Source organism: Kogia breviceps, chromosome 1 (assembly GCF_026419965.1).
Source record: "Kogia breviceps isolate mKogBre1 chromosome 1, mKogBre1 haplotype 1, whole genome shotgun sequence".
NCBI classification, from domain to species: Eukaryota; Metazoa; Chordata; class Mammalia; order Artiodactyla; family Physeteridae; genus Kogia; species Kogia breviceps.
This window is the reverse complement of record NC_081310.1, coordinates 91,651,774-91,663,924: the sequence shown is the minus strand read 5'-3', so window position 1 is coordinate 91,663,924 and position 12,151 is coordinate 91,651,774. Positions and strand designations below refer to the sequence as shown.

Below are 12,151 nucleotides of genomic sequence, written 5' to 3'. Positions count from 1 at the left end.
TGTTTATTTCCCAGAAGACGAGTTTTTCAGCGGTGAACACGGAATGGATTTGCTGATTGAAGATCAGCTTCTGAGACACAAGCACCTGCTGACCAGTGCCACCCGAAGGCCAGTAGCCACCCGTCACAAAGCTGCTGTGACGACTGATGCTGACACTCAGACCACAGCCCTGCTTTCTGCACAGCCGCAGGCCTCGACCTCAGCTGCCAGCGTCCCTGACCCTACTCTCTCTGCCTCAGGTGAAAAATTCTCAACACCACTCCAAACCACCTCAGTGTTTCCAGATCCCACAGGGGAGGCAGTCCTTAAACCTTTTACTCAGGTACCAGCCACAACCGTGGCCCACACAGCCACCCAGCGACCTCCAGCCTCAGCGCCTCCATCAGTGGTTCCCGAGGATGCATTTGTAGAGGCTACGTACACAGCCCCGGTGCCTCCCCCGCCAGTCAGGACAGACTCACTGGGGAAAGATGCTACTGCTGGGCAGGGCACAGCCCCCCTTAGCCCCACCCTGAGCCCTGAGGAAGAAGATGACATACGGAATGTCATAGGTGAGTTCATTCTACCTGGCTTGGGTCTCCTGCTCAAATGAAGGGCAGAGCCTGGAAATGGCTTGAAAGGAGAGGGGGGATTCAGATGGTCCAACTGCTTCATAAAGAAAGGCAAGTGGAGTTACGCGTTTTGGCCAATGATCAGTTTTAACATCTAGGGTCTATGTATACAAAATGTGCTGGTGATAAGAGTGGGAAACTCCTTTCTAAAATGTAAGTAAATTAATGGAGCCAAGATCTCAGCTTCATTAATAAATTTTGTAAACATTTGTCAAGTGCTGGTGTACTAGGCTTTGTGATGGGTATTGGGTATTTGGTTATTGACTTAAGTTTTCTGCAGTATGTTTAGCAGGCCATGAACTAACAATAGATTCTTATGTGGGCAGAGGAATCCCAGAATAATAAGAATGGGAACGGGAATAACCGGTGCAGTGGGCCCCAGGGGAAAATCTCACAAGCCCTCAGCCTTAGAAAGCATGGAAACACTGTGGCATCATGTGATAAATGCTGTAACAGAGGAATGGAGAAACAGAGACATGAAAGAGGGAGCAGCAGCTTGGCCTGGCTGCTAAGAAGGCTGGGGAAGCTTTTCTAAGGAGGTATCCTTTGAACTGGGGTTTGAAGGATGAACAGGAGTTTTCTTTCTTATTTATGTATATATATATATATATATATTTATTTATTTATTTATTTATTTATTTTTGGCTGTGTTGGGTCTTCGTTTCTGTGCAAGGGCTTTCTCTAGTTACGGCCAGCGGGGGCTACTCTTCATCGCAGTGCACAGACCTCTCACTGTCGCAGCCTCTCTTGTTGCGGAGCACAAGCTCCAGACACGCAGGCTCAGTATCAGTAGTTGTGGCTCACGGGCCTAGTTGCTCCACGGCATGTAGGATCTTCCCAGACCAGGGCTCGAACCTTTGTCCCCTGCATTGGCAGGCAGATTCTCAACCACTGCGCCACCAGGAAAGCCCCAACAGGAGTTTTCTAAGTAGAGAAGTCTTCTGACTGTTAGGTCTAAAGGAGCAGGGTATGTTCCAGAAGCACAGAGAATACAGCCCTGTTCTGTGCCTGGGAGCTCCATGGCCACAAGATGACTCTGAGAACAGTGAACTGTGAGAGTGTGTGTGTGTGGTGTCGGCGGGGAGGGGTGGGAAGGAACAACTAGAAAAGGAAATGAGACCTGGCTACAGATGTCTCTCCCAAAAAGAACTAAACCAAACATTCATTACATCACCATCCATAGTGATTGAGAAATAACACTATTGAATAATAATTTCTTTAAAAATATACTTGATTTGACAGACGACGTGATTTGCCTTATACCTGTCTTTCCCTTCTTCCCATTTTCTGCTCCCTTAGCAACCTCTTTCCCAATTCCTCCTCAGAATAAGGTGCCAGCTATGCCAGACAGATGGTGGAAGGAGCACCTGCCAGGAGCCAAACACCTGGTTATAGCCTGGTCTCTGCCGCTGACAGCTGTGTGACCTTGGCCAAATCTCTGCCCATCTGTGGGTCTCAGAAATTAGAAATTTTGCTAAAGACTGTTTTCTCCATTATATTCTGTGGTTTTCTGCAGTAAGTTTATCAGGCCATGGTATAGCAAGGGATTCCTATTGGGTGAAAAATCCCAGAATAATGGCAAGGAAATAACCAAAATGGACCCCAGGGCAAAATCTCATGAACCTTGGCCTGGAGGAAGCTAAGCAAGAAGACAGTTCTTGAGCCACAGAGGATGGGGTGGGAGGAGAGAATGTTTTTCTTTTCTTTTCTTTTGCTTCCATGACGGGAGCAAGCTGACCATAGAGTAGAAAATGTCCATCCCTCACTGCGTGGATAATCAATTCGGAAGCTGCGGGTCCTGCTCAATTTCTGCAGAATGCCCCAGGGTCTGAGCAGAGGTTCCCAGTTCCAAACTGGCTCTGGGCAGCCTTGACCATGCTCATGGGCCCAGCACTCCATCTCCTCTTCTGCCATGGGAATGAGCTCCCCGGGGGGCCCCCATACCACCACCAACTGGGTAGGAGGGATGGTTCCTCCAGAAATGTAGACAGCTGCCCGGCACTATCCCTCCACAGATGGATAGAATACTAACAGTGAAGACAGGCTACGGGTACATCTGCATGCCTTGTATGTCCTCAGCGATGGTGTTTGCCGGCCTGGAAGCCTCTTCCCTTGGCGACTTCCTAGCCAGGGGTGGAATTCTCCACTGTCTCCACAATCCACCTGCCTGCCCTGGGTGTTGCCACCAGTGGGCTTTTCTGGTGTAACTCCTGACATGCACCTCTCTGGGGTTCTGAGGACGCCACCCCCTCCATTAGCCTGACTGAGATGCTGATTCCCAGACAGGAGAAACCCTGTGTCCTAGCCGCTATTTACCTGGTGGTAGGAATGGGAGACAGGGATACATTTTCTCTTGTTGTTCAATATTCTATTCAACCAGAATAACATTGTCACAGAGGATGTAAGCTTCTGCTTAAAGACTGGCCTGTAGGATTTTTCAAAAGAGCTGAAGTTCTTGCCTCTTATGTCTACTGCAGAAAAAAAAAAACACAGGGATGTGGACACAGATATAAGTGCTTCTTCAAATACCAAGGGATGAAAAGAGGGGGTGGCACAGAGAGAAGGGCGGCTGTTTAGGCAATGTGGAGTCTTGGCAAGTTTTTTCAGGAATCACTTTTAATCATGTATCACTGTCACGTGCTTCTCTCAGGCTGCTGTTAGTGTGGATGGGATTTCTTTTCTGGAACCTTCTCTGCAGACTTCCCTCCTGCCTGTGCCTGGCCAAGTAGGACTACATGTAGTCATCATTTAAATAAAAAACATTTGGCTGAAACCAACACAGACCACTGATTTGTTGCCTGTGAAAGGTTGCTTGCTGTTTTCTGAGCCTGGCAATTTTGAGTTTGAGCTGTCTGAGTGCTTTTAAATGGGGCTGCTTTTAAAAGGAACATCCTATCCCATGGTTTCTAAACCTGGTTTTGTAATACCCTAAAAGGTCCACCATTTTCCTCAGGGGAATTGTAAAACTCTCTTGTAAAAACAAGCAAATTGGAATTGACTTTTGGCCAACGCATGGTAGCTCTAGGACAGGAGAGGAAAAATGCCGTCAGTGATGGGAGCCGGGGCTCAGGAAGGGAAGGGATGGGACGGGAGCGGTCACCATCCTCAGTGTCTGGGGAAGGTCTGCTCAGGCTACCGCAGAGGAAGAGGACACTTGTGCCACGTTGCCAAGGCTTTGCAGAGTCCCAGACTTTAAGGACTGCAACTCCTGCTGCACGTTTTAGAAGAGGCTGCTTTGGGGCGGGGGAGTGGGAAGGAGCAAAGAGGACAGTCAGGATGACAGCACTACCAGAGAGCCTGCCTCATGGTCGAACCTAGGAAATATGATTGGCTAAAGACTGTCTCCTTCACAAAGTAAACCACCTTAACAATCCCCGAGGCCTGGCCAGCCACTGGCTGTGGGCACGAGATGGCCAGCCGGCCTGCCGCATGTCAGCGGGCCTGGTCTGAGGCAGCTTGAGGAAGGTGGTGCTGACACAGGCAGGGGCAGGGTTATAGCCAGATCCTCCATGGCACCCAGACTCGGGACCAAGAAGTTGTCCCAGTTGGCTGCCCTGAGTCACTTGACAGGCAGCTTTCCCGACCCCCAACTCCAAAGACACACTCTGCTCTCAGTCTCTTTGCTGGGGCACCTCACCCTGAAACCATGAGGAAGTTCAGTCAGAACACAGAGGCCGCTGGCCCTAGAAACAAGACGAGAAAGTGGAGATGTTCCTTGTAAATGGATAAGGAATAAAGTCTGTGCCTCTCTACAAGGATGAAGCGTCCACTCCCAATTCACTCAGCCCCACGCCGTGCTGGCTGTGAAAGGCAGTGAGCTCTGGTCACTTCTGCAGAGGGGTAACCGTGAGGGGGATACGGGCGACGAAAGTGGCCAGGGCTGGCAAGCGGCAAGGTATGCAGTCCAGTGGAGACTGTCTTTGGTTCTGAGGGGGAGCTCCATTTCCGAGCGTAGTTCCCAGGGCAGAGCTGACAGCACGAGCCTGTGCGGGCATGGGGGGCGGGAGGTCAGGGCGATTAAAGAACGCCCATCGTCCTGGCATAAGGCAGGGCAACATAAGGGAGAGGAGCCTGCTGATGAAGGGAGTAGGACGTTGACACATATATCTGAAAGTGGTACAGAAGGTTCTAAGCGGGGGGACTCTATTCAGATTTGTCAATTTAAGGAAAGTACCGGGTGCTGATGACGTGCAGGTTCTGTAGGTGTTGGTCGTGCAAAGGCAGATGAGGCAGCATCCCTGACCTGGAGTTGCCACAAGCTTGTATGTGAGACACATAAACACCACTTCAACTCAGGGTGGTGAGTGAATGCATAGGGTGCTTTGGGGTCAGAGACACGCTCTTCTGAAAAGAGAAGCTGACCTAGCTGTCTTGAGGGATGAGGAAAAAACAGCCAGGAAGGAAGGTAGCACTGCAGTGAGAAGGACCGGAGCCGGCAAGAGCCCCAGGAGTGAACCAGTTTGGTCAGGGCCAAAATGTTTGGTCAAGCCCAAACTATACAAAATGCGAAGGCATTTTGTATAGCCCGGGCAAAATGAAAACATAGAGCCCCTCGTTCAAAGAGCAGGAGAAAAGTGCCATTGAAGGTAATCAGTATAAAGCTGTTTCCTTTCTTCTCTGGCTTCTCTCTCTCACTTGGTTTTTTTTCTTTGGATTTCATGCGATTGTAAGTAAAGGAATATTAAAAACTTGAATAGCATGAATTTTATCATATTGTGCACTGACAGTTTTCAATGCAAAGGTCAGATTATTTAACTCGTGTAGAATCCACCAAAATGACAGTTGGTATTTCATGGCTCCTGCATTCGTATGCATTTTGTGCCTAGCAGACCAGTGGAAACACTTACACAAAACTAACTCATCTGTTTCTGTTTCACTTCTTAATAGGAGTACACTTTACCAGCATTCCCTACTTTTGGCTTACTGAGTAAGGAAGACTAAAAAGAAAAGAAGCTATGAGTTGCCCTGTCTTTCCCTTTTCTATGTCATTTTCAGCATGAGTTGTTGGCTAATATGAGCAAATAACACAAGAAAGAATATGATAGGGTTATTTGGTTATTTATGCTTCTTAGAACACCACTGCCTTCTTTCTGCGTTCAAAACAAGTTCGGTTTCAAATGGAAATTGTGGCCTCTGGGGCTGTCGGGCCCCACATACTCTGTCATAGGGACAACACACCTGCCTTGTCTTCACTTTGAGTCTCGCTGGACTCCCACACGCAGTGGGTCCACCTGTGTTCACTGGGCATAGCAAGTGCTGCAGAGGTGGAGGTAAAGGGCAGAGAGATGAAGAGGTTGGAGACAGCAACCAATGGGTGTGGGGGTGGAGGAGAGAGGGGTATCAGGGAGGACCACAAGGCTCCTCCTGGCTTGGTTAACGGTGTGCCATGCCTTTCTCCAGGACAGGAAGTACAGGAGGAACAGGCTGTGAATTGAAGCAGATGAATTCCATTTTTAATCCATTAAGTTTGAGGAGTCAGGAGGACACACAGGAGAGAAATGTCTAGTAGGGGTTGGATGTCTGGTGCTCAGAAACAAACGCCGGGCTGTATAAGAGCTGAGTGTGCCCAGGGAACACAGGAAGAACAAGAAGATAAGGGGCTAAAAGTGGGGCTCTACGGGATAACATCTGAAAGGTGGGCAGAAAAGAGAACCGGCCAAAAGCAGCATGACCAGGGCGGTGAGCGGGGACCAGGAGAGCGGGGTGTGAAAGCACAGTGAACGAGGCAGGTGGGGGGAGGTGGGCGGGGGTTTCAGACAAAAGACAGGCTTGACTAGAATAAAAAGACCAGAGAGCATCCCTGATGGACAGTGTGTAAGCATTTAAGGCAGCCATCAGGTGAGGAGTTGAGGCGTCTGTGGGCTCCCCTGCACCCTGCAGGAGAGGCCTGCTGTGTGAACACTGGAGAGCCCCAGAGGGCACGGGAGTCTCTTGTTTGCTGATTTCTTTGTGTTAGATGGCAAGATTTGATCAGGTTTATATGCTGAGAGGAAGAGCCCCTACTTTTCAGACCCCAGGGACCTTTGATGCAGGGCCAGCTGTCTCCCAGGACTATCGATGACTAAATGAGTTAATACATAGAGATGGCTTAGGAAGTGTTCCCCATCACCATGCTTCGGGGGAACACTTCTAAGATGAGTTGCAGGCAGCACTCTCTTTTCTCTTCAGTGCCTTCGAACTATCTCCCTCCCTTCTCTCATTACCCTTGAAAAGGAGTAGACATGCTGCGTCTTCTCTCCAAGGCTGACAGCTTGCTGCCAAGGGTGGGAGCATCTGAATGGCCCCAGATTCTCAGACCTGGGTCTGGGCCTCATGGTTTACTGATCTCCCTTGAACCTGTCTTCAAATGCTCTCAAACCACACTTGTCTGTCCCACTGTTCCTGCCTGTGCTGGACCACCCTGTGGGCTGCCGGCATTTGCTCTGAGGGCATGTGGAGATACAGCCTGAGGTCCTGGGTATCGGGACTTTGAAGCTGTAAGCTGGGACTCCCCTCTTCCTACAGAAATAAAGATGCCAGAAGGTGACTCCATCTGTATTAGTTTCCTATGCCTCCTGTAACAAATTACCACAAACTTAATGGCTTAAACAATAGAAGTTTATTCTCTAACAGTTCTGGAGGCCTGAAGGCTGAAATGAGTCTTATAGGACTAAAATCAAGGTGTCAGAAGGCTGGTTCCTTCCTGAAGCTCCAAGGGATAGTCCATTTCTTGCCTTTTCTAGCTTCAGGTGGCTGCCAGCATCCCTTGGCTTGTGGCCTCATCAGTCCAATCTTTGCTTCCATCATCAGGTTGCCTCTTCTTCTTCAGTCAAATCTCCCTCTGCCTCCCTGTCATGAGGATACTTGTGATTGCAGTTAGGACCCACCTGGATCATACAAGATAGTCCCCTGAGGGCTCCCCTGGTGGCGCAGTGGTTGGGAGTCCACCTGCCGATGCAGGGGACACGGGTTCGTGCCCTCGTCTGGGAAGATCCCACATGCCGCGGAGCGGCTGGGCCTGTGAGTCATGGCCGCTGAGCCTGCGCGTCCGGAGCCTGTGCTCCGCAGTGGGAGAGGCCACAGCAGTGAGAGGCCCGCGTACCGCAAAAAAAAAAAAAAGAAAAAATCCCCCTATTGCAACATAGTCTCTTTTGCCATAGAAGGTCACCTTCACAGGTTCCAGGGATCAGGGCCTGGTTACCTTTGGGAGCCATTACTCAGCCTACCATACCATCATCAGAGTGCATTCTCCAAGCGCTCTTGTCAAGTAGGTAGGGCATATATTATACTTGTTTTACAGTGGAAGAAGTTAAAGCTCTGTGACCTTTTAAAAGAAACACAGACTTTGGAGTCAGTAGCAGGGCCAAGACTCACGTCAGGCCTCTGTCTGCAAACCTGGGGCACATTCTATAGCCTCACATTAAGCCCCTCTCATTGCAGAGCCTTAGTGCTGAGACAGGACCCTGCAGGGATTTGGGGGGCTGCCTGGGGCAATACGGTACATCGAAACTTAGATGAGTCCTGGCTTCCAGGAGCTCATCTGCAGTTTCCATACCTGGGCAGAGAGATGGCATAGCCATGGCAGAAACCCCTGGTCTCGCACAGCCATTTGTAGGGCTCTGGGCATGGGTTGGGGGCTGCCTCTCAGACAGGGAGTTGATGTCCTCACTGGGCTTTTCCAGGGGAAGGGGGCACATAAAAATGCCCCTCCCTGGGGATGGCACACTAGGGCTCACCTTAGTTCTAAGGTGAACTAAGCTTCTCCACTGGCAAGCCAGGGCCCTGCTCAGCACCAGGGAATGAGATATTTTCCATCAGACCTCTGTTGCCTGGGCTCAGCCAGAGCCTTCTATTTTATTGTCTTATGAGGCTTTGGCTGGTAGGCTCTGTTGTTTGTCTTACAGAGGCCAAAACCCTCTCCTCTCTGTCAGACCAGGACCTAATAAACCCCACACGGAGATGCCTGAACCCTGCCAATTGCACCCAGCTGTGGGCCCTGCCTGAGAAACAATGTTTATCCTACTTTCAGACGCCTGGCTGCCCCAGGCCCGGGGCCAAGGGCACAGCGCCTGCCCTGTCCTGCCAGCTCAGACCGCTATGGGGGAGCAGAACGGATGGAACAGATTGCAACAATTTGGAAGTGGGCGTGGCCTGGAGTTAGAGAACCCTGAATCTGAACTGTAGCCCTTTACTCTTTGCTTCCACGTGAATGTCAGGGACAAGTTACTCTCATCACCGTTACCCATCTGTGCCCCAGTCCTGATGGCAGTTGGGGGGTATTCTGCTGGTCCCAGCTGCCAGGAGGAGGAGGAGGAAGTTGTAAAGCCTGGATTAATCTGCTTCTCCCGCCGCCCACTCCATTGTCCTCCTCCCATCTCCTTCATGACCCACTATTGCAGAGACAAAAAGAGCACGGGCTCTCTGTAGTCACATGTTATTGCAGTATCATTCAGGGCCATGTTCAATACCAATACTGCATATTAAGCATGCAGGCAGGCTTTCAACTTGATTTAGTACCCAGCATGGTTCTAGTGGTCTTTTAGGGCCTCTCATGGGCACCAGGTCTCTCCAAAGAGTCACTCAGGATGGCATTGCAGAGTTCCTGTCCCCTTAAAGCAGGCTTGACCTTTGAAGGAGTCTCCTATAGCTAGAGTAAGCTCCTTATGTGGGAACTTGGTCCCCCGCCCCTCCAATTTCCCAGAAGGGGGCCCTGGCATCCTACCCACAGAGGCATAGGCTTGAGGACAACTCTCTAGGACCCAGAAGGTGGGCCTCAGGGACATGACATACACTGCACAGTCAGGGCTGCTCTCTGCTGGTGGCCTGGGCCAAGCCCCTTGGGGTAGCTCAGTGGCTGGTGAAGCTTCACGTTCCTGGTCATACCTGTAAAGTCCTCTCCTCTGGTCACACATCTCATGCTGCCGTGTATTCATCTAAGTTTCAGAACATCTGCTCAGTGCCTGTGGCCTGCCAGACACTGTGTATTCTGAGGACTGAGGACACAAAGAGGAAAGCCACAGACCCTGCTCCCTGGGGCTTATGCTCTGGATGGGGGTGGGCTTTGAATCAGGAGAGAGATGCACAAACACTGTTGAGACATAAGATGACATGTCCTGTAAGAGACGTACATTCACAGTACTATGGGAGCAGGATGGAATCCAATAAAAGGCTAGAATGGTTTTTCAGAGGAGGATGTGGTGTCAGAAAAGGGCATTGGAGCTTAGATCCTTGAGGGATGAGTTTGTAGGATTGAGAAGTAAGAGGACAGCAGGAGCAAAGCATGGTGGCATGAAAGTGGCCCAGGATGGTGAGAGTAGATGGCTTCATAGGAGTAGAATATAGGAGAGATGAGAGGAGTAGCAGGGGATGATGCTGAGAAAATGTCTGGTGTCAGCTTGGCTATACGGGGCAGTAGAAGCCTGCCGAGGAGTTTCAGACTCCAGTTGGTGGAACCAGCAAGGGTTTTAGGGGCGGGGCGTTCTTCAGTCATTCCAACCTCTCCATCCACCTCTCCTCCATCAGGAAGGTGTAAGGACACCCTCTCCACAATCACGGGGCCAACCACGCAGAACACATACGGGCGGAATGAAGGGGCCTGGATGAAGGACCCCCTGGCCAAAGATGAGCGGATTTACGTAACCAATTATTACTATGGCAACACCCTGGTAGAGTTCCGGAACCTGGAGAACTTCAAACAAGGTACGTGATGTGGGTCCACCTTAGGGGGGTTTCCTCCTTCCCCACTGTCTTCTGTTTTAATCATGGCCAGATCTCTTAGGGTGGAGACAATGGACAAGAAGGGCAATGCCTTCTTCTGATGGTAAAAGGACCTTCTCTGGTAGTGGGATGTCCCTCTTACACACTCCCTCACATTCTCTGCTCTCTCACCTCTCAGTCCTACCCCTCCTTCCCAGTCCCTGGGACATGGGACAACCTGGAGTCTGGTCCAGAAAACAGTAGTGATACATCCTCCCTTTCCCATGGCCCTTGACAGTTTACAAACCATGCTCACGTACATTAACACTCTGGATCCTGGAAACAGCTCAGTGAGGAGAGTGGAAATCATTATTTCTAAATGACAGATGAGGATGCTATACAGACCTAGAAAGTGGCAGAACCAAGACACAAACCTTGGGCTCCAGACCTCAAGCCAATGGCATGTCCCATCTCTCTGGGCTGCCCCCTCCCTGCCTGGTAGGTTGTCTCTGCACCATTGCCCTCAAGCCTTCTGCCTTCTCACTGCCCACAGGTCGCTGGAGCAATTCCTACAAGCTCCCCTACAGCTGGATCGGCACGGGCCACGTGGTGTACAATGGCGCCTTCTACTACAACCGGGCCTTCACCCGCAACATCATCAAGTATGACCTGAAGCAGCGCTATGTGGCTGCCTGGGCCATGCTCCATGACGTGGCCTATGAGGAGGCCACACCCTGGAGGTGGCAGGGCCACTCGGACGTGGACTTTGCTGTGGATGAGAATGGCCTGTGGCTCATCTACCCGGCCCTGGATGACGAGGGCTTCAGCCAGGAGGTCATCGTCCTGAGCAAGCTCAACGCTGTGGACCTGAGCACACAGAAGGAGACCACGTGGCGCACGGGGCTCCGGCGGAACTTCTACGGCAACTGCTTCGTCATCTGTGGGGTGCTGTACGCCGTGGACAGCTACAACCAGCGCAATGCCAACATCTCCTACGCCTTTGACACCCACACCAACACGCAGATCATCCCCAGGCTGCTGTTTGAGAATGAGTATTCCTACACCACCCAGATAGACTACAACCCCAAGGACCGCCTGCTCTACGCCTGGGACAATGGCCACCAGGTCACCTACCATGTCATCTTTGCCTACTGACACTCCTGTCCCCAGAAGCAGAAGTGCAGAGGGGCTACTGGCACCTTGTGTGTGTGTGTATGTGTGTGTGTGTGTGTGTGTGTGTATGTGTGTGTGTGTATGTGGGTGTGTGTTGTTTAAAAAATATATATTATTTTGTATAATATTGCCAATGTAAAATGACAATTTGGGTCTATTTTTTTTATACGGATTGTAGATCAATCCATACATTTATGTGCTGGTCTCATCCTCCATGGTTTATATTTTTGTGCAATGAACTTCTCCTTTTGACCAGTAACCACCTTCCTTCAAACCCTCAACCCCCTCCAGCTCCCACATCTCGACCTGAGAAGGTTTCTTCATCTGGGTCTTGCAGGCAGCTGGTACCAGGAGCAGGAGTGAAGGAGGCAAGAAAGAAGTGCTAAGGGGTGGGAAAAAGTGTCTTATGTATTAGAGAAGTTTTTTTAAAAACCCAGAAAAAAATGCTTTTTTTTTAATAAAGAAGAAATTTAAAATCACCCCCCTTGCGTTTCTGTTTAGCACTGATATGACTGGCAGGGTTAGATGCCTCCCACAGAAGGAGATGAGATCTGTGTTCCATAGAAATATCCTCATGCTGAGCTGCCCCAGACATCTCCTCTCCCCTCCTAATGAGGGGCTTCCTTGTGGCGGCAGGAAAGGGGGTGTTAGAGATTTGCAATGAGCTGACCCCTACACTCGCTTTAATTTGG

General features: G+C 50.4%; 1 protein-coding gene across 6 annotated transcripts in view; it reads left to right on the top strand.

Annotated features, from left to right (window-relative positions):
- OLFML2B (olfactomedin like 2B) overlaps positions 1-11,938 on the top strand; it is a 37,160-nt gene extending 25,222 nt beyond the window's left edge. For 3 of the 6 annotated variants that reach the window (XM_059037717.2, XM_059037698.2, XM_067039909.1), the window contains exons 6-8: positions 15-551; positions 10,113-10,289; positions 10,840-11,938. In XM_059037717.2, coding sequence (XP_058893700.1) covers positions 15-551; positions 10,113-10,289; positions 10,840-11,441 — 1,316 coding nt within the window. In that variant the 3' untranslated portion in view covers positions 11,442-11,938. The remainder of the gene's footprint in view (positions 1-14; positions 552-10,112; positions 10,290-10,839) is intronic. The other 3 variants (XM_067039930.1, XM_067039926.1, XM_059037707.2) reach the window with 1 other exon arrangement.
- The last annotated feature ends 213 nt before the right edge of the window (positions 11,939-12,151 follow it).